Source organism: Cottoperca gobio, chromosome 8 (genome assembly GCF_900634415.1).
Source record: "Cottoperca gobio chromosome 8, fCotGob3.1, whole genome shotgun sequence".
In the NCBI taxonomy this organism is placed as follows: Eukaryota; Metazoa; Chordata; class Actinopteri; order Perciformes; family Bovichtidae; genus Cottoperca; species Cottoperca gobio.
In genome coordinates, this window is record NC_041362.1 from 8152574 (window position 1) to 8179331 (window position 26758).

At 42.7% G+C, this 26758-nt stretch overlaps 2 protein-coding genes across 8 annotated transcripts in view; one reads left to right on the forward strand and one right to left on the reverse strand.

Annotated features, from left to right (window-relative positions):
* Positions 1 to 6859, forward strand: part of LOC115012367 (brain-specific angiogenesis inhibitor 1-associated protein 2-like) — a 49385-nt gene extending 42526 nt beyond the window's left edge. For 3 of the 7 annotated variants that reach the window (XM_029437952.1, XM_029437951.1, XM_029437954.1), the window contains 5 exons: positions 440 to 641; positions 750 to 818; positions 918 to 1071; positions 1328 to 1365; positions 3384 to 4574. In XM_029437952.1, coding sequence (XP_029293812.1) covers positions 440 to 641; positions 750 to 818; positions 918 to 1071; positions 1328 to 1365; positions 3384 to 3468 — 548 coding nt within the window. In that variant the 3' untranslated portion in view covers positions 3469 to 4574. Of the gene's footprint in view, positions 1 to 439; positions 642 to 749; positions 819 to 917; positions 1072 to 1327; positions 1366 to 3094; positions 4575 to 5314; positions 5358 to 5851 lie in introns of those variants that run through there. The other 4 variants (XM_029437953.1, XM_029437955.1, XM_029437957.1 and 1 more) reach the window with 3 other exon arrangements.
* A 654-nt stretch (positions 6860 to 7513) lies between these two features.
* Positions 7514 to 26758, reverse strand: part of aatka (apoptosis-associated tyrosine kinase a) — a 32929-nt gene continuing 13684 nt past the window's right edge. The window contains 13 exon segments of the mRNA XM_029438303.1: positions 7514 to 9120; positions 9881 to 10084; positions 10166 to 10346; positions 10451 to 11413; positions 11415 to 13824; positions 14278 to 14427; positions 14691 to 14812; positions 14906 to 14990; positions 15798 to 15931; positions 16074 to 16161; positions 16305 to 16423; positions 16855 to 16934; positions 20030 to 20168. Coding sequence (XP_029294163.1) covers positions 9092 to 9120; positions 9881 to 10084; positions 10166 to 10346; positions 10451 to 11413; positions 11415 to 13824; positions 14278 to 14427; positions 14691 to 14812; positions 14906 to 14990; positions 15798 to 15931; positions 16074 to 16161; positions 16305 to 16423; positions 16855 to 16934; positions 20030 to 20168 — 4704 coding nt within the window. The 3' untranslated portion in view covers positions 7514 to 9091.

Sequence of the window (26758 nt, forward strand, 5' to 3'; positions counted from 1 at the left end):
ATATTTGATTGAGCCTCAAACCTATTCCTTTCCGTTTTACTTAAAGGTACACTGAGGAGCATTTAAACATCACGTAAATAGTTGCAATCACAGCAGGATTATCATTTACCGACGTCTGTGCTACATTACAGTGTTTGGGTTGAGAACTGCTGTTCTTCAGTGTCGCACAGGAGGAGCAGGGAGAAGTAGCAACCTGCACTTAGAAACCGCATTTATGAGAAACGTTGGCATCGCTATAGTCTTATTTGTTTATGGTGATTATACCAGAGTATCAGTTAATCGGTGATATATCGATGCTCCAAATGACTAAAAATTGCAAAATCTGCCTGGCTGCTGACTGTCCCAGACAATAGACTCCAGTTATCCAGAGCATCTGGTTCTCTGAACACTTAATGTATGTCATGTCACCGACCACTGTCTCTGTCTGCGAACACAACAGGAGAGACACGGACCCTGCCCAGGTCCAGTTCCATGGCAGCGGGACTGGAAAAGAACGGGCGCGCTCGCGTCCAGGCTATCTTCTCCCACGCTGCAGGTGACAACGGCACCCTGCTCAGTTTCTCTGAGGGAGATGTAATCACCCTGCTAGTGCCCGAGGCCCGAGATGGCTGGCACTATGGGGAGAATGAGAAGAACAAGATGCAAGTATTCTATTTTGACCTGGATCCATACTGTGAGATGGGATCCATATTTGTCCCACATGTAGGTGCAATGAATGTAGAGTGTAACAAGGTGTTCCGCTTTCTCAGGCGTGGCTGGTTCCCATTCTCCTACACGCGTGTGCTGCCTGAAAGCGACAGTGAGAAGCTCAAAGTGAAGTATGTAGCATAGTTTTCCATCATTACCTGTGTGTCAACTTAATGAGCCCGAATGAGCCCAAGACTGAGGCCTTTTTTTTTGTTTTCTGGCCTTCCCAGCCTGCACCATGGGAAAAGTAGCAGCACAGGGAACTTGTTGGAGAGTGATGCATCAGTGCCCATACCTGACTATGGCCTGACTGCCCGACTGCTGGCACAGAGCCTAGCACAGACCCGCCCACGCCCCTACAGCATGGCAGGCTTTGGCACACAGGTAGGTACAATTTAACATGTGTAGTATCAGTGAAAAAACACATAAACACTTGTTACTCTTGCTCACTTAATTTGCAGCCCCCATCTGGTTTAGTCTTGTGTTGCATAATTGGATATGAGTAATCCTGCAGTAACTGTAAAGGGGACTTTTGCTCAGCTTCTGCTGCCGCCTAGTGGTCAAACGCAAGAACAGCAAGTGCTTAAATCATAGGCATACAAGCACACAAAGTAAAACCTTTTTACTTTTATCTTTTCAGCCTGCTATTGAGGATTATGACGGCCGCTTTGCCACAAGGTAAGTGCTTTCCTGACCTGCCCTTTTTAAGCAATGACTGCTGCTGCCATCTGAATTGTTTAACTTGGATAGTTTTGGAACGAGTGACACGAGAGACACACTTCTTAAATGCATGGCCTTTCACCTGAGTTACTACAGGCTGGAACACTCAAGAGACAACTGCTTAACGTATGCAGACGTCCAAATTAAATGCTCCATACACATTCTAAGATGGTTTAGAGTATGTTTGTGTAGTGTACACAATTGGTTCTCACCCATACATCCAACATTATTCTGCAAAAAGTCAGTATGGATCTTAAAAAGAGCTTCATGTACGTTAGCACATTGCATTATTTTATATGAGTAACAATGGGTTAGTACAGTGGTTACTGTGAAGAGTGTCCTATGACAATTAGTATATACATGTGTACAGGTTATGTGGTATGCAATTATGTGATAGGACTACAGCTCCACATTTCTATAGTACTTTATATTATGCATAGTAGGTTTTCAATTATCCATTAAGTCTATAAAATGTCAGGAAATAGTGACAAATCTCGATCACATTTTCGTAGAGCCGTGTTTAGATTACCCGTTTTGTCTGGCCAACTTTTCAAAATCGAATTATATCCAATTAACAATGATATGTAAAAAAAAAAAAAATCTACAAATCTTCATGCGAGATGCTAAAACCAGAGATTTATTTGCTTTCACAATTTATTAGACTAATAATCAGTTGGCTATAACCATTTTGTCGATCGTCTAGTTTTATTAGATTTATTACCTAATGATTTCACAACTAGTGAGAAATATTGTTAAAATCCCCACCTCATGAAATATATGCACAGTGTTTTCTTTTGAACATTTTTTTGCTGTGTCTTCTTTGTCCTTTCCTCTTTGCTCTTGCTTACTAGACTTATTATTTTTGTATTAGCTCTTTTAAAGTAATGAATGCAGTCTAGCCGGGGTCAGTGTCTCAGTTTATTGTCGGACGACTCTTTGCCCAGTTTATTTTCCCCATAATCCTATCAAATCCTTGCTGACTCACCAGGGTTGTGTGAGGTTAGGGCGAAGAATGATGCTGTGCCTGTTTCTGTCCAATCAGGGAGTACATCTTTGTGTACATGTTTTATAAATGTTTGTGTGTGTGTGTGTGTGTCTGTGAGAGAGTGAGAGAGCGAGCCTACGTGCTTTCATATCGGTGTTTGGTGGAGTACATGTTGTGACCGTAGACTTCATGCTGACCTCATCTCAGTCATCACTGCTCGTCAGCCTGGGGCTTCGGGCCCCAGTGTCGAGCTGTTTTACATCCTCTTGTCTGCTCTGAATGTGTTTTTTTCTGTATCAGTATTTTGAGAAAACACTGTGCTGCAGGGTGTATTCACCCCAACAGACTAATCTAACACTACATCCCTCCAGCTAAGGAGATGACTTTATTGTCTCATCAACAGTCACTTCTGGGACTTATTCACTAGACTGCATGATATGGGCAATAATATCAAACCAGCATACATATCTGGATAAAAGAAAGAAACAAAAAAAGTGTTGATGAGAGAATTGGAAGTCCAATCTTCCTGATCACGGCGGGTGTGTTTGGAGTTGTTGCTGTAGGTGGGGCAACGTAGACATCATGACCCCCACCTACACTTCTCCAAAACTCTACCCTGCCTTCTTGTGCCTGTCTTGTCTTTCTCCATTTCTCTCTGAGTGTGTCCGACCTGGCAAGCTTCCTTCTCTCTTTGTTCCACAGTGACAGTCCTGATGGCAAATTGATTTCGACTGTGTGAGAACAGACATACAGACAGACACAGACAGCTCCGGATAGCACAGGGGCCTCTTCCTCCCCATCTTTCCCTCCTCTTAGCCTCCCTCCTGTCCACTTATCTCCACCTCTCCTCCTCTGCCTCCACACACACCCCTTCTCCAAGTGGAAGAGGCCAGTTTCATCCCTCCTTTCTGTCCTCTCTTCCTCCTCGGGTCCCTCCTTTCCTCCTTCCGTCCATCCCGGGGGCTGCTGCTGCTGGTGTTGGTGTGGACAGTAGCGGTTGGTGGGTGGAGGATTGCGTTGAGCGAGACAGCCAGAGCGGGGCCTACCTGCTCGGCATGCAGCGATATGGACTCTGAATACTCTATCTCTGATCACAGTCCACCATCACGGACCGATCTCTCAAGAGACTGCCTTTGCTACTGCTCGTCTTTCATGCATGTACATGGTTGTGTCATTTTGTCAAACTAAAGGACATGTTCATGTACTGTACAAGTGCCAAAAGACTTCAATGTCATTTTACTAAATCCACTGGCTGAATGGCCTTTTTAAGCACACGTGGGCCCAGTATTATCGAGTTCCCACACAACACACATATGCTAAAAAAAATAAATAAAAAGCTTTTTTCAAAGTAAGGCTGTGCAGCAGAATACTATGTTTCTGTTCTGAGAGATCCCGTAGGTCGCGCTGTGCTTCCTGGTGTCAGTGCTAGACTTGATTTTCTGTCCAGAGGGTGTGTGTCATATTTGCCTTACTTTGCTTCTTTTTCTTTCTTATTAAACACGTACTTTATGTGCAATGAAGCAAATTTTCCAGCTGAGCTTCAAGAATATACAATATATATGTACATATATTTTTATATGTATACATATATATACATATATATATATATAGCTATACAAAATTGTCAGTCAACCAAATTGCACTGTATTACGATCATTGCAAAAAGGTTAAAATCCTATATATTTTCAATTACATTTTCGTCCCTTAGCCCCACATTTCATGCCATTCTTGGCCGAGTTTACCGCCAGAATGTCGTTAAAAATAAATAAGAAATGCCTCACTCAAATAACTTTCAGTTTGGTCTTTTATTCTGAAGCTACAGTGAGTTTGGAAGGTCTTTTATCTTCTGTCGAGTATCCTCCTTAACAGCTGTGAATTAGTTTTAAGGTTAAATGACAACCACGGCTTTTGCGGCTCTGTGTTTATTTATGATTGTATTCCCTGAGTGGCTATGTAGTTTTTGTTTTTTTTTGGTCTTTTTCTTTTTAAAAAGTATTGTCCTTGTACAAAAAAACAAAAATATTTCCAGAAACAATGAGAAACTACTGATTAGTTGAAGTGTTTATCTTATGCATGCTGTGGAGGGAAACAAGAAAATGTGATACTAAAATTGACCTTGAATGTATGGTGACTTTTTACAAAGGTATTCTAAATAAAACATATCTATATATATTAATAAACAGTCTGGTCTGACGAGAAATCTGTTCTGTCAGTGACAATGACATTTTCCGTTTTGTTGAACTTTTCTTTTCTTTGTTTTTAAAGTTATATCTCTGAACTGATTTTCCTTTTTTATTTTCCCGTTTTTATTTAAATGAATTTGTTATTTTTCCAAAACTACCACCTTTTTATTTTGTGTAAATCATTTCAGGCCACAGCTGTGTTCTAAGCATGCGACTTCTTTCCTCACCCCTCCCCGAGTAACACCCATAGCATCTGTGGTGCTCTCTGTGTCACTAACAAAACAAAAAAAGACTGTGTGTGTGTGTGTGTGTGTGTGTGTTGTGTACAGTATTCGTTTTAAGAGTATCTGAACACTGCCTGCCTTTTTATTCTTCTTTTGCTTGTATATGCAGTTTTTTTTTTTGGCTTGTGTTTGAGTTCAGAGTTTAGTATAGAAATAATAATGCACGCCCAACGTCTGTTCCTTGCGTTGCATTCGCAGTAACATGTATGTCCACGTAGGCGAGCTGCAGACACATTTCCTGACAGAGTTGAGGATTTGAAAAGGAGCATCCAGTATGTGGCATGTTGAGCATGAAGTGTGTTCTCCCGTTTTCCATTCCTCATTCCAGTTACAGTTAACAGTTATGGTATGTTCGTCTTGCAACCAGACTAACCAGCAGTGTCGTTACAAAATGTGATCCATGCATGATGTGAGCGATGAGCCATTCAAACCCAAAGGTTCTCTTTACCTTCCAGTTTGGGTCCAGAATTGTCCCGATTCTGAGGGAACAGGACCTCCGTAAGTCACCAGCCTCCATCGCCTTTCAGCCAATCTCTTGTCTCCTTCTCTCTATTACTGCCTGGTTCTCTCTCTCTCTGCTGTCATTGGCTGTCTGGCTGCAGTGGGATGCAGGAAAACACTGGTCTTTTCTGTCCTTTGGCCTTCGTGGATGTGGCAGCATTTGGTTCTGTCAGTCCAGCAGGGTTTGGATTTTTAGAAAAATTCACTTTTGTATGTTCCACAATTCCATGGAGAAGACTAACCCTGCATGCATGCCTATAGCAAGCTGTTTTTGTTCCCCCGCCCCCCATATTTTACTTCTCATTACATGCTTGCTTAAAAACTCACAGTAGATACTTTTAACTGTTTGCTCAACTTACTATTAGAAAGAAAACTATGGGAAGGCAGATTTCTTCGGGTGTGGTTACATAGCTGACCATGTATCTATATGTTCCGTCATGTGTTCAACCTAACTGTCACTGTTCCTTGTCTCACCCTTCCTCTCCCCACAGTGACCGTTCCCTGGAGGTCTACCTCCGGCCCACCTTCACTGATGACCGATCTACACCCATCTTCTACTAGCGGCCTGCTGCCCCCCTTTTTGTCTACTAATGGGCCACTTTTTAAAGGGGAGAGAGAAAATGTTTGAGTTGTATTATGTTATGACAAGAGGGCCACGTAGCGTGTTACACTACTAAGTTTCTTTGCCGTGAGAATTTCCGGTTAATCCTCGTAATGATTTTGCAAACGCTTCCACAAACGTTGAATGTCTCAGCCTGAACATTCAATCGCAAGTGTGAGAGTAGATTTTATTAGTTTTTGTTTTTAGATCATACCAGTTGTGGATAAGGTATGGCTTTATAGGTTTTTTTTTATAGTAATGCAGTCACAATATTATTTATCTGCACTTCTACTATGGGATTTATTTTTTCTTTAACACTATACACTGTACATTTTATTTGAGGATTATTTGCATTAATGAGCAGTGAAGGCACACTTTGGCAAACATTAGTTGTTTAAGTGAAGCTCGAGGGTGAATATGATTGTCAACAACAGTTTTTAGTGCATAATATGCACTAAAGTGTTGATTGGTTACTGTCACAAGTAGTTAGAACTGGTCAGTTGGTGAGTAAACTATAATTCTTCTTTTGTTAAGTGATATAGTACTATGTATATTTACTAGTTGTGATACAGTATACCCACATTTTCAATGTGGGAACTGTGCCTTCTATTTTTATTTTTTAAGATATGCTTCATGCAGCATTGACTCTATCGTTCTGTAAACTGGTTTGTATTACAGTTCAACTTTTTTTTTTTTTTATTCCTGAAAATATAAAAGGGATTATTTTCCTTTTTTTTTGGTTTTTGCTTGTAATGTCAGTACTTTTTTTTTTTTTGCTTAGCAAGCTCCAGTACAGTGCAATTTCACCAAAATAATACAAGAATATTTTCACTATTCTTTCCTTCTCTTTAGAATTTCAGTAATATCTAAGCTGCCAGATAGCCTGTGTGTACATAATGGGTCTTTTAATATATATATATATATATATATATATATATATATATATATATATATATATATATATATATATATTTAGCTTTGAGGGAGTGGTAGCTTATCAAATAAGGTACAGTATTATTGTAGCTTTTGATCGTTCATTCTCAGTATTACACACTCATCTGGGAGAAAAACGCTTAGAGCAGAGGCATTTATCTACAGTCTGACATGTGGGCATAGAAGTAGAACTGTATCTTATGGAAAGGCAATAATGTGCACGGTAGTGTGAATCATCGAAAACGCCTCTTGGACTGCAAGAAATCAACATTTACATCATGAAGTCATTTTTTTTTCCATGGATGAGTCCTTTACACTGAGTGATATGATCAAGCTTTTATTACACAGCTCATTTGGGCAGCAAGTTTCAAATGCATTTTTTTTACTTTTATATAGCTTTCTTTGTGTCCATTTCTCACTTTCTCACACCAGTTTGTATTATATCTGTACTGTACAGAAAGTGCATATAAATTATCTTGTCCAAAATAAATCCAAATGGGCAGAAACGTCATACTTTTATGTGTTGTGCCGTGTCATGTTTTGATGTGTTCTTGTTTTTGTTTTGAAGGAAATGGCACTTCTTTGACATTAATGCAGATAAATATATCACAGACACAAGAAGGGAAAAAAGTATTTGGATTTATTTGTTTGGGATAGTACAATAGCAATGAGTGAGAGGTGAGGGGGGGGGGGGGTGGAAACAGCAATGATGTTACTACCGGTGCACAGAGCAACCCATCTCACCTTCTCCAAAGGTGTCTGCCACTTTAGCCAATAGGCTTTGTAATATCTCTTTGGCAAATTTTAGAGACTGTAATCCTGGATTTCATCTTTTCAAATCGTACAAAAATACTAGCAACGTTTTCTCTTCTTGCGGAACTTAAAAGGCAAGGTGAGAGGAAACTGAATTGGCACTTTGAGCTACAGAACGATAGAGAGGGGGAGGGAGCCGTCGATACAGCAGTAGTAATTCAAGTCAAGCTACCTGCTACATGTTGATAAAACATTCATACAATATGTGAGATATGTCATATTTTGAATGTTTTTTTTTTTTTTTGTACACCTCCAGACCCAGGCATTCCGCACAAATGCAATAGAATACATTATGTAGGACAATATGGACAATACGTAGACGTAGAAAAGATGCATAAAGATGACATTCAACATTTAGGACTGGCATATTAACATGACACCGCTCAGTTGTGTTGACACACCGCTCCCTTTGGTGTCACTCTATTGCTGATGGAATGTCATACAAATGAAGCTAATATGCAAGAAAATAAAGTGAACATATAGCTGGCACTGGACACAAATACGGAACCTCACATGTTTAGATATTTCATTCCAGGTTGGGGGAGATGAAGAGCAACGGAGCCATCACTTCTACAAATATATGGCTATACAAAGTGCTTCAGACAGATATGGTAACTGTAGACATACTGTAGGTCATCATTAACCAGAGTGAGTGGTGGTGATAATTAGGGATCACCTTGTATTCCTCGTATTAGTATGTTCCCATTGCCATAGCACACTGAATCCACCATCAATATGATTAGGATAGGACTTGGAGTAAGGGACAAATTAAAAGTTTCAGCACTTCCATCTTAAAACACCACCACCACCCACGGCTGTTAAAAGGTCTGATTTTGTGTTTGGAAATGAACAATAGCTTCTTATGCGACAATCATGGAGGATTGTTCTGTGGCTCCAACAATCGGAGCTGTAACAGTCTTTAAAAATGCCTGATCAATGGTAAGTGGATGGGACCAAGGCAGCCAATGAGAGGAGCAGCTATGAAGCCTGTCATTTAATTATTTTTGTCTCTCCTTTTATTTATTTTCTTTTAAATTAAATTACCTTTACTGTAAGGTCACCGACAGAAATCGATGCTGCGTCAAGCAAAGAAGTTCCCGTCGTATACTTTATGTTGAACTAATATGATTTCTATTTCTGAAAACTGTCTTGGTTGTCTCACTCATTTCTTTCTTGACAAAATAAAATAAAACTAAAAGGGTTCAAATCATTAAGGGTCTTTCACTACAATACGAGGCACTGTCTCATAAAGGGGCACCGGGGTCAGATGCCCCAAACGTTGATAAAAAATAAAACTCTGTAAAACGTTGAGATATAATAATACTGCTTTTCCGTGTTGAGAAGGACCAGGACTCATCCTCCTCCCGTCAGGACCGTGGAGCACTCAATGGTTTGGGCTATTGTCACTGTTCCCTGTAGGAAATAAATGATTTGAAATAAGTATGGTGGCTTGCTTTCATTGTAGGAGAGACAAATCAAACAAATTAAAGTGATACTCCACGCAACATCTATTTTATACTTACCTGCTTGAAAGATAGCTTTTAAAGATTAGAAGTTTTGTCCCTCCATAGAGATGCTTTGTTTCAGAGACGATTATAGATTCCAGTTTTTTTTTACAGCCCTCACCATCTGTAGACTCAGTACGCTGCAAACTATTTACCTAAATGTCTCTCAATACGCTGATTATACTGTAACGCAATATGTTGTTTACAAAACCAATGTTAAGAACTCGCACACAAGCTACAAAGATAAAGGACAGAACTTCCATCTTCTACTGGCCACATTTCAAACATACAGAGGGGTTGTAGTTTACACAAAGAAATGTGTTGGTGGAGTATCACTGAATTTTAGACACACTTTTTTGAATTTACACCAACTCTAAACTCCAACTGAAATTACTTTAGTCATGTCAAAAATGTTCCCTTGTGCTGTAGCTTACAAGCCATGCCATGTTTTGAAATAAAGAGATTTTATTAGCCTTTTTGAATGACAGTATTGTGACAGATTAATACAAAGATAGGGTGCGCCATCATGAAACTAAAGAAATGTCATTTTGTAAACATTTTATTTCAGCTGGACTTTAGAATTATTTCGGTGATTGTGATTGTGATATTTTTTCAGTGCAAATAAATTAACATTATACAACTGTGTATGCAAGACAGTTAATACAGACCTGTTACTGAGCCCATGTGGGGGTCGGAGACATGTGTGATAGAGAATCGTGAGACCATAAAACGGTTAAGTGCTACAGCTGCAGGTTTAGGAGCCTCAGGACTGTTGGAGGTGGATGTTGGTGGGGACTTGGGCTCAGGGATGGTGTCGGGTGAGGACGGGCGGGGTTCGAACGAGAGGTCATCTTCCCATTCATATCCCCCACCTGAATGCACACGGACGCAATTACAGTTATAGTGAATGTAGGATGATTCAACGAGGAATGCTTTGTCCTCGACAAACTCACCCTCTTCTGAGTTGTTCCCAGCTGATTCGTCGGGAACACAGAACGATTCACAGGATTGAGCTTCAAGTTTAGGGTCAGATTGCAGCTGGTGGTCAGTGTTTCTTTCCTCTGAAGGTTCCTGTCCACTGCACTCTGTTCCTGTGGAGAAGGCGTAGTCAGCCAGCTCTCCCGTGGGGCTTTCCTGGAAGTCATAAACAAAAATATTCCTCACATACTCTAAAGCAATACAGCAATTGTTAATAGACAATACACATTGCACATCTTGCACCTTTTAAAAAGTCATACCTGGTCAAAAAGGAACACCGTGACATCATCAAAAAAGGACACCGCTTTCTTCTTCCTCTCCAACTCGTCACAGAAGGACTGGGTGAGCAGGGTGGGCATCTTCAGGAGGCTGCGGAGGTGTCGAGCCCTGCTGCAGTCGCTGACCACCACTGGCACAGTGCTGAAATCATCCTCACTCTCCTCACTGTCTTCCTCTTGGATGTTATAGGTCCTCAACTCTTCGTCAGATTCACTGTCATCCGAGTCATCTTCATCCTCCGCCTCCTCCAGCGGAGCTCTCACGTCTTCTCCGCACAGCTCGAGCAATGACGAGGAAGAGGACAGGTTGATGGGGCCGTTGGATTCTTCACATAAGCTGTCCTGTGAGTCACATTCCCCCGCGTCTATGTCCTCAAAATCTTCATCGTTTAATCTCACACCCTCCCTTCTGTTCTCCGTCTCTTCCTTGATGTGATTGAATTCGGGCAGCTCCTCCTCTGTGGATCCATCGCTGTTTTCCTTTTCTTTGTGGGCCTCATCTCTGTAGTCAGTTATGGTGGAGTCAGAATGCAAAGACTGGACAGGGGAATAATCATCTGCTCTTCTGTTCCCCTCCTCGCGGTTTCCCGAGGCCACCTGGACAGTGGAAGAGGCTTCGGATCCGATGGAGTAGCTAAGCTCGGAGGAAGGTTCTTCTCCTGAGTGCTCCAACCCAAGATCATCATCTGCAGGGGCAGACTCTTTAGTCAGGCAGCCGCCCATCTGTGGGGGATACGGTGACAGCATTGTCAACCCAGGGGTGGGCAGGGGATGGTGTGAACTAGCATCAGCCTCTGAGAGGCTCACCATTGCATGTTGGATGTGCCTCAGATTAGTTAAATATCCCTGGTTGAATTGCCTTTTGACGAGATCGTCAACTCTTACAGAGCTCAAGTCACGGTGACTTGAACCTGCAAAGAACTTACTGCTTTCGTCTCGAGGGCTTCCTCTCATTTTCAGCATCGTAGTCGGAGAAATAGGCTGAATCCCTGTATGGGTTCTTATCAGTCAGGCCCTTAAACTGTAGCTCGGAGGTACTTTTGGAAGTGCAGACCCCTTGGCCCAAACCCACCTGCAAAACTAGTTCAGGTTCTCCTCCCAGCCTGGGGCTCCTATCACCACCCCGGGGATCTCCAAGCTCTTTGAAGAGAAACTCTGGAGATTCGTTGTTCTCCGTGTCATAGCCACTGTCCAAGGATTTGGGTAGGACAGGGGTATTGAAGGGATCGGGGCTGAAGGCCTGATCACAGGAGCTTACCATCGACGAGGACAGGTTAAGTGTGTCGACAGAGTCAGAAGTTCCCTCTGAATGCTTCAATGGGCTTAGCTCTTCCTCCTCTATCTCAGCAAAGTCCAGGTTGAAGTCGGCAAAGATCCCCAACGTAATATCTGTCATGTCATCGTCATCATCCTCACTGTAGTCACCAAGCTCAACCAAGCTAATGCTGGAGTCTCTGACCCCCATTCCACTGTCCAACGCTCTGCTACTTTCTAACGTCTCTGGATAGTTTAGCCTCTTGTCTCCTAGACCAACAGAGATTCGTGTTGAACCCCCCTCCCATATGTTACCTCTCTGCTTGTCTGAAAAGGCTCCTGTTTGACCAGTCTGTGGCTCCTTTAAAGTGGATGGGGACTTTATATAGCTTGCTTCGGGGATCATCTTAGGCTCAGAGTACAGTCTCTCTCCATTATGCAACAATTGCTTCTCATATCTTCCCTCCATTTTTCCTCCCTCTGTACCTCTTGAGCTGGTAAGAGAATCAATACTTCTTAGATTATCTGCAGTTAAGTTCCTTTCTGCTTGAGTGGCAGCTTCCTCTCTTTCTTTGTGCCATAAGTGAATGTATGAACCTAAGTCAGTGGGCTTGCTAGCAGCGTTACAACCAGAGTCTCCTCCTTCTGCCTCCGAGGTGCCACAAAACCTGGAGCTGTGGAAGGTTCTGGTGGTGGCCTTGGTTAAAGACCATAATTCTGTTGTGTTGGAGTGAGCAGCATATGGAAGGTCCAGATAGATGTCATGCCCATTGCCTGTCTGCCTGCCATCAAAGCTCAGGCTATTATTGTTTGCTGAATGGTTTGAGGTCCAGTTAGTGGCCTCTCCCTCAGAGAAAAGGTCATCCTCAATGTCGTTACCTCTCTGCTGGCCCACCAGCAGGCCGTCGTCAGTTCCTACATCAATGCTAATGTGGTTCACTATGGGTAGTGTCTTTCTGAGGGGACCCATAATAGTATGGCAGCTTTCATTAACCGTGCTCCGACCTGTACTCGCTTCAAGGTAGGGATCGCAGAACCCTAAGCTGGGGCTGCTGACTGCTTGTGACAAACTGCGTGGGTTTTCTAAACGCCCCGCTGGATGGAGAAGGTTTGATCTGGACTCTGGCGATGTATCCAGTTCAGTCAGACCGGACTGTCGTGCCTTGTACGCTGATGACTGTTCGCAGTAGACTGTGTCGTCCTGACTGGATGAGAAGCAGTTGTGCAAGTGGCTTAGCTTTACAGGGCTGGTGCTGGATGACTTTCTCAGCAGTGGCTCCATGGTGAGTTGGACAGTGGGGCTTGAATCAGAGTCATAGGCAGTAGATTTGTTGTTGTCAGTTGACCAGTAAGCACTGGGCTGTGCCATGGATGAACCAGTTTGACTCTCGGACGACAACCTGCTGCTGCTGGGCACCAGTTCTGGGCTGTAGTCCACATTGCTGTCATCCAGGTCAATGTTACACTCTACTGGTTCCTCTATGCGAATGTAGTACTCGCTGCTGACCGACGGGCTGTGTGCACTCAACACTGGGACCACACCCGGGTGTTCAGGTTCATAATAGGATGGAGATATGCCTGAGGTCTGGCTGTCAGTCTTGCAGCCCCCTGAGGTGCTTTCTTTACTTGAATAGTAGATGTCCTGGTAATATGGGTTCCCCTGGCCCAGTGCCCCGCTGGTGGAAGAGGAGCAGTAGGGCTGCTCAGCTCGGGCCTGCTCCCACTTGTACTCAAAGTTGAGACCATGGCTGGTCTCCGTGACGGTCAGCAGGTCGTCGCCTGTGTCAGAGTGGAAGCTGTCGGAGAAGTGCTCCAGGAGGGGGAAGGAGGACGAGGCAGAGGAGGCCAGCTCCACCGCCGGAGTTTGGTCTGGACTGGGGAGGTCAGTCGAGGCGGGTGTAGGGGTCAGGACTAGGGCTGTGGATGTAGCTGTGTGAGAGGTGCTGCCGAGCAGGTTGGGTCTCAAAGTGTTCCAACGTTGTTCAAAATCTTCCTCAGCATCACTGGAGCCTTTGGCACACAGGTATGTGACCAGAAGGTGGACTTCCTCACTGCTGGGTCTCAGCTCTTGCTGCAGCCAGCAGAACTGCATCACCTCATACCTATACAGAAAGAGTAGAGATAGATTAATACATGACAAGTTATAATTGTGTTACTCTCCTTATGTTTTCAATACAATTGATTCTAAACTAACAACAAGGCAATATCAAAGACAACTTTTGAAGTCAGCAATGTATAGCTACACCTAGCACTTGTTCAATGTATATAGAGTCTATGAAGGAGGTGCAGTGCTGACATAGTTAAAATATGTTTACATTCATTCCTCCTGTGTGTGTGTGTGTGTGTGTGTGTGTGTGTGTGTGTGTGTGTGTGTGTGTGTGTGTGTGTGTGTCCTTAGTAAGAACAACATTTGGCTGCCGTCCCAGGTAAAGATAAATGATTCTACTCTGGTCGATGCCAAGGGGGACCATAAAGAATAGCAAAAGTATTGATCATCTCTGTATGTACAGTATGTCTCCCAGAGTGTGTGTGCAATGCATGCAACTATGTCTCACCAGCGCTCAGCCAGGGGGAATTGGAGCAGGGGTTTGGGTAGTTTGAGCTGCTGTTCCTTCACAGCATATGTCAGCACCTGTCTGTCAGAGTAGTGTCTGTACGGCTGGTTTCCCAGCTCAAACAGCTCCCACATTGTGACCCCCAATGACCTGGAACGGGCAAATAAATTATTAAGTGTGTTCACCACTCATATCCCAGATATGGCCATGTTCCAAACAAGCTGTAACCTTCTTTTGTCACAAGTATATCTTTGTGTTGTAAACATATTTCCCAAAGAGTTTCACAATAAAAGCAGAGGAGATCACAGATCAAACCATTTCTATATCGTGATAAAGGAGATGTTGGTATGGTAGTGTTATCTCATTAAACTTGCAATAATATTTTCCGGTTTGTCACTCTTTAAATATCTCACCATATGTTGCTGGATTTTGTTTGGTCAACGACCAGCAGGTTTCCGTGGACCTCGTCTATGAGCTCAGGTGCAATCCAGCGCAGGGGCACCCAGATCTGGTCTTGTGTTACATAATAGTCATCCTATAGAGCAACAACAACAAACAGTTGAGTATTGATAGAGTGATAAGGTAAAAAGCAGTCAATAAAAATAACATTATCAAAAGACAGTCTTACCTTGTATCGGCTGTGAGAAAGGCCATAGTCTCCGATCTTGACTGACATTTCTGAAGTTAGCAGGCAGTTTCTCAAGGCCAGGTCACTGTCAAAACAAAGGAAACTGTCATCTAATGCAGTACAACTGAGCAGCATAAACATACCCATATTTATTTACCATCTTTAAAAGGCCTTGCAAACCTTTTTTGTCAGTCTTCTAAAGTTAGTTTTTCTAGTTTTTGTTTTGTCTCTGACCTACATACTGGTTTGGAGAGGACGGGGCTCAATTTCGCTAGGGCTATGTCAATACAACTTTATTAAACCAAAAACCACATTTATTCTTAAACATTTGATGTTACAGTTCAGATAAATACTTCAGGATTCAGTGGTTTTGTGACTAATTCAGAGTTTTTACCATTGTTACACCCAAGTCAGTATATTATGGGAAGTTTAATTGGGTATACTTGGTTATAAGTGTTTGTTGTTAAAACATATGAGTGCCATATTGTCAATGAATATGCCTCATAGCATTAAGATTCTCCTGTATATTAATTAAATCATCATCTGAAGTATCATGGACTGTTTCTTATCACCTGAGCATGTACAGACGCAGACAAAACTAAGTCACTTTGTTTAATCTCACCTCCTCCACACACAGCGAGCTGTTTCTCCTGGCAGCCACTGATTGGTTGCCATGGCAGCCACCACACGGCTGAGAGAGAGCGAGAGGGGCTCGCCCCCGGCAACAAAATCACTGATGCTGGAGTTTCTGACAACTACTCAGGCAGCACCAGGATGTTGTTGCAGGGAGAGACCAGCAGGGGGCGCACAGTGCATTCAGCTTCCTTTCTTATGCATTTCACTATTCAAGTTGATGAAGTTAAATAGAGCCAGACTGACTGACATACTGCACCTGTGTATGAAGTTGTATTTGTGGAGTTGCAGAAGCCCTGAGGCAATGTCGCACGCCATTCGCTGGAGGATCAAAGGGTCAGGAGTCTCGGAGTCAGCTACCCGACAACTGCGCAGGTAGCTCTTCAGATCACCCTGAGAGGAGAAAGGAAATGACGTCATGAGCTTCCCTTGATTTATTATGAATAAACCAAACAACAATGTACCAAGAAAGAAAATATTGAGGTATGTGGGAAGAAGTGAATAAACAGAATTTGATCATTAAAGTGTGTCCCACCAGAGGGCAAAACTCCATGACCAGCAGATAAGGAGTGACCTCTGAGCACTGTGCCAGGCACTGCAGGAGGGCAGGGTGCTGGAGGGTTCTGGCAGAGGAAACAAGATTTGAGTAGGTATGAATATATGAAGATACATAGAATAAATGATCTGATCATTCATTTATTGCTACGCGGTGCTATTCATTAAAACTGAAGGGCAGTGCTGTGTGATCTCTGATAAGTGAACTGACCGGTATGGCTGCACCTCCTCCAGGAACTGCATCTGATCCTGGACACTGGCACTGGCCTTCAGCTCCTTTACCACCACCTGGGTGGTGCTGAGGCCCGCATTGACCTCGCCCAGCAGAACCTGAGAATGAAATACTTTCTTACCAAACTGTAGGAATGCCTAGCTGGATTTACGACAAACAGCATCAACATGCAGTCACAAAGTGAGAAAGCGAAAGCAGAATGAGAATGGTGCATGAGTAAAAATCTAAAAAGTATTACAACAGCATTTACTGTAAAGTAATATGTCAGGAATTTACTGTGACTGTGAATTTCAACTCCTCTCCTTAACATAAGTGCCAAAGATTAGCCTCGCTAAAATGAGATCATCATCACATTACCCTTGCATTCCTCACAGTAGAAAGCACATCAGAGTACAGTTAGTTCAGTAAGGAAGACAGTTGAGACAATTAAAGCAAGTAGTAATGATGACAAAGGTGGTGTCTCCGCACCCTAGAACCACTTTGTGATTTAAAGTGATGCGTTTAAAGAACAAAAAAAAGCATGTTTCACCTTGCCAAACCAGCCATGTCCAATCTCCTTTAGATAGAGTAGACTATGGCGGCCGAGGTCTGATGATTTCAGCAGCTGGACTGGAAAGGAACAGCAAGAAAGACATAAGATTATGTTAAGACAGGGAAAAAAGGAGACGAGAAAGAAGTGATTAAGAGATATATGACAGATTTCTGAAAGGAAATGTTTTCAATTAACAGTAAATAAATGAAAAGTAGAAGGTTGTGACATAAATGGAGCCCAGCATGACAGGGAAACATCGCCGACAGAGTTAAGACGAGAAAAAATAGAACCTCCTCTCAGCCAAACAATAAATGCACATTTTCCTAAATAAATAAGTTGCATCAACTTGCCTGAATAAATATCAGCTATATTAAATAAGCAATTACAAGAACAAGGAAACTTGAAGTCAGCAGGTCGTGCACAAATTCAAATACCTCCATGGATCCTCATATTTCAAGAATGGATATGATGGCGGAGCAGTGGAGCGGCCAGCCACTCCGAGCACCGTGACGGGGACTGAGTCCGGGTCCCAGGCGGGGATGAAGTACTGGTTCAGAGTGTGAGAACCGAGAGCCCGTGTCCCCAGCCCAAACCCCAAGCGTCTTAGCCTCATTGTGTGTATTTGAGAAAGAGCCCACGATCGCAGTGTGTGTGAGAAAGCCTCGGCAGGATTTAACCCTCGGAGCTCTCGCACAGCTGAACAAGCTCGCCACGCTGCCTCTCCCAGTCTGCACCGAGCTCATCCTCCAACTGGGACACACAAAAACACACATGCTGTCCTCGTCTGGAGCTCTCCAGCTGTCGAGCAAACACAGAAAATCCTTGGTTCCTATACAGACTTCACTTAAATCTACAGTAAGCTGAGCGAGATAGAGACGTAGCACAAGTTCGAGTCAGCGGACCAATCTGCCAACGCTTCCAGTTGGGAGGATTTCTGCTCTGGGAGCTGAGTTTTTCTGGTCATGTATCACGCCTGATGTGACCGCCACGCATGTCGGTAGTGTGCCGTCTGACGCGCCAGCTCTGTGTGCAGCTTCAAGACACCCAGTAGTGACATAAGGCCCTACATAATGCCCCCCTGTCACCCAGGACAGCAGCATTCCTCAGCCAAACAGGACACAATCACTGCTCTGTCAGATGCAGAAAAGACCTCTGTCATACACACTCACCACCCCTATCTCAAGCCTCCCCTCCCCGCTCTTAGGTCCTGGTGCATGCCACCACCCTTCCCCTGTCTCTCCTCATTCTGTCACAGACCCCTCACTGTATTCTGCCCATAATGCCAGACCTCCACTGGTGCGTTCCACGGACGTTTCAGCCCGGCCTCATGCTCACCCACTGCCTAGCCGGCCTAAATCAGGGCCATTGTTTGGCTCGCTCACTCACACGCTCATGCTGCGTCTCCTGGTACCCAGTGGACCAAATACACACACTCATGTGCAGACACACACACACAAGGCCCTTTCTCCACTGGAACGCTGGGCAGAGGTTGTCACGGTGATAACAGACCCAAACTTCTCCAACGCCCCTCCCTGACAGAGAAGTTAAAAAGTGGTATTATTCCAAATGTGGAATGTGTGAGCGTGAGTGTGCATTCCCGTCCTACTCATGGCATTCCCGGAGAAGACGGTGGGGTCCAGTGAGACTGCAGGATCAGTGGGCGCGTGGAATGATATACACACACACACACACACACACACACAACAGCTTCACACACTCACTTTGATGCATCGAGCCTCTGTAGTGGGTTTGAAGGCTTTACACGACCTCTTGAATAAAAGATTAGACCAACAAGTGAAAAGCAGGACTGTCAGATCAACGGCAAACATTGTCCTGTGTGTTCATACCGACGTAGAAGTGATATAGAATATGCTATTCATGGTTAGAGTATAAACTACATGACTAGTGTTTCTGTTAAAGAGGCAGTTAGTAGGCTAATTTGCTCCGCGTGTATGTCAGTGTGAGGGTGGATAATTTATGACACGTGGATGATGTTATTATGTATGCAGGAGCCTGCTCAGTACTTGACCTGCAGCTCATTGACGTAATAGTTTTGAAATATGATATAATTCCTGCAATCATATTATACATTGTGCATGCTAATGACAATTTGTCAGATTTAAGCAAAGCAATGGGAAGTTCCCAGTACCAATGCCAAATAGGTAACGGTGAAAGAGTTAAAGAAATAGTACCATGTTTTACTGTCTTTACATGAGTAAGAGCCCATTCTCTCCGACTCAGTAAAAGGAGACATTCTCCCTCTTTTTACAATCTCGTCTCCTTTCGCCATCTATCCATTCCTCGCCCTGCAACACCTGCTCCAATCATACAGCGGTAGCTATGGAGGATGTAGCGGAGGCTAGTGATTGGCTGCTAGCCTGAGGCTGCCTTGTCCAATCATGGCTGAGGCTCACATCCTGGGATGCTGAGCCCCAACTCACCTCCCTTCTGGCTCAGCACAGCACAGACAGCCAGTGAGTCATGCAGGGAGAGGCACCCAGGATCTGGCTTACACTGAGATTCACACACACTCCACATACATGCGCATGCACATTTGAACAAGCTTGAGGCAGAATTACCTGAGGAAAAAACAAACAGGCTGTGACATTGCTGAGGATGTAGAAAATGAAACACACCAACATAATATGGACATGTGCTGACGTAAGATTATTATGTAAGATTAAAGTACATTTGGAGATTCATGTTAATGTATTGTAGCATGCACTGAAATAATGTACACTCGGGGTGGATCGGAGTCCTTCCTCTCCAGTTGGCTGCAGTTTTCACACACAGTCTGGAAAACTGCAGTAGGTCTATTTCTAAATGCATTCCACAACGGACAGATGTCCATCCCTTGTTGTGAGAGAGGGAAAGCAAGAAGTGACATATAATAAAAGATAACAAATTATAGAGGCCATATAGAGGTAGACAAAATGTACTCAGTTTTATCTCACGCTTCAGAGAAGAGACAATCTGCTTTAATAGTGTGTTACTGTGGCAGAAGCACACTATTTCTAAACAGCTGAGAGTGTATAATGACTACGGGGGAAATGCAAAACAAGACAGAAGATGAGAGAAAAAGAAGAAATGAAAAACACCAGGAAGCAAACTCAAAAAGTCCAAGCAGATATTACTTTTTTTTATGTGTTGATGGTGTTGTGTAGTTTCTTACTGGATCTGCCAGGCTGTTTGGAGACAGGCAGGGAGACCTCAGTGAGGGGCAGGATGTAGACCTCGGGGCCATTCTGGGAGGAAGGCGAGGCCAGGGAGAGATCTGCCTGGTACTCCTCTCCCTCACTGTTTTCAAACTCCTGGTGCAAAGACACATGCTGGAATTAGTCATCCACACGCAGCCATCCTACCACTGAGATAGTGGGAGACAATGGTTCAACTGTGAGGGCATTCAAAGCTATATACATAAGTCATGTACGTTGTGGGCTGCATTGTGTGGGTCGCGACAAAGACGCTGTAGGGGGAACACACTAATGTGTGTGTTCAAACTGCATACACAAAGCCTGTCTTTCTTTTTCCCTTGTTACATACACTCACTTATACAAACCACGGTTGCCATCATGGAAGAAACTAAAACTAAGTCAAAAAACTTCACTATTTATATTTTGAATACTGTAAAGTAAAGAAAGCAAGTTAAGCAACATGACTTAACATACAGTACCAGTCAAACGTTTGAGAATGAGACTGAATGAGAAAGTGTGTCCAAACCTTTGACTGATACTGTATATAAAGTAGTTTTAGTTTTAGTTTCTCTTTGTGTTGTACATTTGAACATTTACGAACTTGAAGGATGGGTCGGTTTTGTAAACAACATCACCACTCACATCATAAAAACAGGAAACTCCAGTGTCCTGATTATTTAGAGATACATTATTTAAACCGTGCTCTTACATCTTTCAGTTCAGTACATTGCACTGTACATTGTGAGCCCAAGGTTTTCCATCTTCAAGGTTTCTTAAGGACTGAAAAAAACATCATGTATTACACGGTGGTAGGTAGAGTTGTCGTCCACTGGTCGGAAGGTCGGTGGTTCGATCCCCGGCCCCTGCAGTCAGCATGTCGATAGTGTCCTTGAGCAAGATACTGAACCCCAAATTGCTCCTGATGGCCTGGCCCACGGTGTGTGTGTGTGAATGGTTATCACTACTGACAGGCTGATGTGCACCTTGTATGGTAGCCTCTGACTCTGTATGAATGTGTGTGAATGGGTGAATGCTGACATGTGCTGTAGAGCGCTTTGAGTGATCGTAAAGATTGGAAAAGCGCTATATAAAAGCCATTTACACAATAACGTTGCAAAAATACACAAAATACCTGTTCTGGACTGTGATCAAATGATAATCACTGGACAACAACTCTCTGTTGTGTAAGTGCAGGTACATCCTCTACTGTGCACTACAAAACCAGAAATAACTTGTACAATATAAAAGGTTAAGTGTCCACACTTCCTTCCAAATAGGAGCATGAGTGAGTGAGAGAGAGTAGGTGCCATCATCAGCTATGCAGAAAAGAACCTCCGGGTCATTAACTGCAGATTCACCCCGGCCTTCCTATGATGGATGAGGATGAGAGGGAATTGCAAACATCCCTGTTCACCGTACCCCACGACCCCTGCACTGTCTGCTTTACTACTCTCCTTTCTGCCCCCCCATCCGTTGTTGTATACTGCAGTGTCCTCGCTCTCTAATTATTGTAGTGTGTCCCTATAGAAAACCGTACACATACAGTATGTATTAAAAGTGCTGATATACCGCATAGTAGGAATATTTGATACTTTGCACTTACTTTACGTTGCATCTCCTTTTCCTCCTCCACATGTTGCTTCAAAATCTGATCTGTCTCCACTCACCCGACTAGCTTTTATTCAGTGCTTTTAAACACATAGACAACCTTCTGGCTTCACATACGACAGCAGAGAAGTGGAAGATTCGCAGCCAAAGGAAACTGTATATAAACAGTAAACTAGATACATTGCGTAATCTGCAGCATGAGGCAGATCACAAGATAGATTATTGTCAGGGTGAGTCAAGATGTATAAGAGTGAACAACACCATGAGTTCATATGAGACCGTAAGAGTCTTACATGTTTCAGTCTAATTACAGTGATGCAGCAGATGCACTGGTTACAGGGTTAACCTAAATCCTTGAAGATGAATTAACTCCAGTCACTGTGGGCGGTGAGTAGTACAGTTTAATGTGGTTAATTGAGATCAAAATGTTCTCTTTACCTGGAAGGAAAGTCTGTAGGAACCACCACATTATTAGCATGTGTGTGCGTGTGCTTTCTGTGCCGAAAATCATGGAAAAATTGCTGCATGTGGCAGATTTTACTTTGCTACCACTGTATGCAACCTCAGATCAGCACTAAAGACGGCCACACAATCCCTTATAGTCGATATATTAAAGATGGTTTTAAATAGTCGACAGACACCACTACAATTTGAAAATCAATCTTAATTTTGTTCTAGAAATCCTGGTTTTCATGGTAAAATAATAAATTGCTAGATGCAATTTATTACCTTTTTTTCTAAGAAAAACATGGCGAGATAGTGTAACACAGCGGACTTCACCCTCCTGCGGTTCACACAGACTCTTATTACAGTCACAACCTGTCCCTTGTGAATGAAGTAAATCTAACATGAGGCAAGGGGCATACATCTACAAGTTAAATGTAGGGTTGGGCGATATGGAGAAAATCTAATATCACAAAAATGTTTTACCATATACCTCACTTTCAATATTGTAGGTGCTTACACAAAATATTGTGACTTTTAATAAATAATAATCAGTTATGTGGATATAATGAATAAGTGCTGGAACATTCTGGTAAGTTCAGGATACATTACTTTACTGTAATGCACCCTTTAAAACCAAGAACATGCCATAATACGATATTCAGAATCTAAGACGATTTCTAGTCTCATATCACAATTTCAACATAATATCGATATATTGCCCAGCCCTACTTAAATGTCCCACCTCTACAACTATTGTAGCAAAAATAATACTATTATAAAATGTATATACTGTAACTATCTGCTTTGAGTCATTACGCAACATGAATGATGGTGGTGATAGTAGTGGTCTGGTGGTACGCCTTCCAAATGAAGGTCGTGAGTTCAATACTAGGGCTGCCACCAGTGTACTCCTGAGGGAGACTGTCCCTGTAGTTAGTTCACTGTAAGTCGCTCTGGATAATAGTGTCTGCTAAATTACCTGTAATGTAATGTAATGAATGATTGAGAGCAAACCTATGAATTGTATATAAATTGAAGTAACCAAGATCACACCAGTGGTGCCAGAAACTCTGCAATTATGATGATTTCCTGTCTGAATAATATTTTAGGTTAAAGCAGACATCAGACTTCAATCAGGTCCTGCCTTCTTTCCATTAAATCAGGGGTAGCCAACGCGACCAAGTGCCCGCAGAGCATGTTCTAAAAATAGAACTAGTCACCATGGCTCCGTCTAACATGTGTATTGAATTGTTTTGCTGTTTTGTTTTTTTAATCAATAACACCTGAATTATTATTCTTTATTTTAAAATGACAATATTGAATATAGAATTTAAAAAACTAAAATGTTCTATGTATATATGAACCTGTCTGGGGTTAGTGTTCCACGCGCAAGCTAAATCTCCATTTCCCGTTTTTTACACTAAACATCGCAGAAAAAGCGAAAGAAAACAAATTATTTTCACAATGATTGGGAGGAAAACAATTTTTTTACAACAGTGAAAGAAAAGTGTGTACGTCTCATTTACGGGGCGACGGCAAAGCGGCACATTGTGGAGACACTTCTGTACGTGTCACAAAGCTACCATGCTAACTCACTAACTACCAGCTGCAGCACTGCGGACAGAACAAGCCGAGAGTTAAAGGCAGCTGTGGGCAGCAGCATCTTTTCTCCCGAGGCCGGTGAACAAGTCACAGAAAGCAACGGAAGCTTCATTTAGAGCTGCACATTATTTAATTAAGAACAAGAAAGCCTTTTCGGACGGAGAGGTCTTGAAAGGTGCAATGATGTTATTGAAAACACTGTTCTATGACGAGAAGAAAGGTTCCGATGTGATCTCCTCTCTCTCTGATGTTACAAAGTTAGTGTTTGTACAAACAGGATATGATCTGAAGATGTGACAGTTCATGATTTCCTATAACATGTTACAGAAGTGATACTTTGTACTAAAATATAACTGGTGTGATTTTGAACAAAATGCTACAAATGTGCTCGATTCATATAAAACTGTCAATAAAGATATTTACAAAAATATCAGAGATGTGATAACTCTGACTTTCAAATGTTGAAATAGATTGAGAACATAAATTAATAATGTTGCATGTTAAAATATATCTGTTTCCTACCATGGTAAATCATTGTTAATAATCATTGTGAGGAATAAGTAACATTAACATGTGATCAGACAGTCTCTTCACATAGATGAATATGTATTATGATTATTATTATTAATTATAATATTATCATTAAAGGTGAACCGTGGAACTATGTTATTCAGGAAGTTTGTATCAAACAAGTAGCCCTTCGTATTATTCAGCACCCTTGAAGTAGCTCAGTATCAAAAAGGTTGGTGACCCCTGCATTAAATGTATCAGGTCTTTCAGTCAAAGTGCCTCTTGTTGCTGCCCTGACCGTGTCCTGATCCTGATCCTGTCCGTGTCCGTGCACGAAGCGACATCCCACAATGATTCAAGTCAATCTTGTTAGCAGTTTCTAAAACTGTGGCCATGTTGGGAAACCAGCCTGGCAATAGTGCTCTGTTCACAAGCACTGAACCATCCGCCCATCTGTTGGTTATTATTGAACTGTCACCCATAACAAGCATATCTCCCACTTGCTGTACCCACAGAGGTAAAGAAAGGAGAAAATATTACGAGAAAACAGGAAAGGTGGGTTGCATGATGGACTAATATGACATTTGTTGAATTGTGTGTGTGTCTTTGTATATATATATTTACAGGTGTCCTAAAACACCAGTGTGTATGTGCATGTATGTGTGTGTGTGTGTAGGAATGTGTGTTTCTCATTCAAGAGAACCATCTGCCACTCTCCTCAGAGCGAAGTGTGAAAGCGAGCACCTGGCTGTGAGTCAGCGTTGCATAGCTCCCCAGAGAGCCTTCAGTTTAGAAAGCACTTAATACCCAGCCTCACACTACGCGCTCTAGTAAGAGCACAGAGACGGAGAGGGATAATGAAGCTTTTTGGACGGCGCAGCGGTGCAATTTTGCAGTCCCGCATGAACACACACCTCCCAAGTGAGCCGTTGAGTGACGAGGCAGGTTGCCAAAGAGAGGAAGGAAGAAGAGTGAGAAGCATTCTGTGATGTTTGCTGCCAAACTAAGAGAGCAAGATGAAGATGTGATAGTCTGTCCTGTCTGGAATTACTATAAACTGCGATCAAGACAACAAGCATATGTTGTATTCACTAAAGTCACAATGTGTTGTTCTGTACCAGTTTAGCATAACCCAAATAAATAGGAATATTTTAAATTTAAATTGCCTGAGATCTGAAAGTTGGGCCCCATGTGACAGAGGATTCCTTGTTAGCAAACAGTTACAATGTGTTTTCTTGTGATTGTAATCCTTTTATTGCCTTTTTCTCAAATGTCCAACACACTTACTATCATGTTACCAACGACCCGCAGCGTTGAGTGAGTCGCATCTCAGTAAAGCTGCACTTGAATACGCAGGGGCTACCTGCGCTCAACTTAATGTGGTCGTTCTCCACCTTTTCACAGCAGCCATTCTGACATGTCATAGCAGGGTAAACACAGGTGTAATTGATACATTTAATTATGGTCCCGTTTTTATTTAGTCTGTCACAGCTGTTCCATGCACAATACCTAAATACAACAGGATCATATTTAATGTTATGAATACAGTAACTCTTGTTTACCCTGCATTGCAAAATGGCTGCTACGGCTTATTGTTTTTTATTCTCAAAAAATATTTTGGAAAAACTACAATCACCTCTTTTATTATATCTTTACAATTAAATGAAAGCAGACAGACACAGAACAAGACTCCCAGTGTTCCTGCAGGTTATTAAAATATACTGTCACATAATGAAGCAGAGGCGATCTGGCATAGCACAGACAGATGTGGGCACACACAGAAGAAAAGTCCAGAATGTGTTAATGCTGCCTCTCTATGCTTGTTCCCGCTGTACGGCGCCAACCCGAAAGCGCAGACCTGACTCTCACCGCGTGCAGAAACTAACTGCTCTGCTCTCACCCTCTCTACTGTCCTCTCCTCTGGTTTCTGCAGCTCTCTGAATCAACAACAAAAAAAAACTAAGTGGGTTTCGTTCCCTCTAACCCTGACCTAGGGGATATTGTGAATTCAAATTGCTAAATTATTTGCATAAGTGATCTTCACAGAAGGCTGTTCAGTCAGGGCTGTAATTTATCCAGTCTCCAAACGCGTTACAAACATTCAAATGCACTGCCAAAATGAAAAATATGTTTGGATGCTAATGCCATAATATAGTGGTAGATGTTAATGAGGAAATTGGAAGCACAAGGAGCAGCCAGTACAGTGACTCCAAGGTTTTCCTCTCTCTCCTGCTCCCGTATGCCCCCTGCCTGTGTCCGTCTTTGTTAGCCCTCATCAGACGCTCAGTTCAGCGCTGATGTTTGACACGGCATGGCTTAGTAATGCTGGCAGCTGAAGGCAACACAGAGACAAAGTGTGCCAGCCTGGGATGGGTAAGGGTACTTGGTTGCACCGCTTGCATACAATGAGGCAATAGTCCTTCTGCATCTACAGTGACGTAGGTTCGGAAGTTGTTTCGATACGATCATGATGCTGACATCTCCCGAGAATCAGTTGTAACGTCAAATATTTACGCAGTACCAAGTTGTTTCTCTGAGAA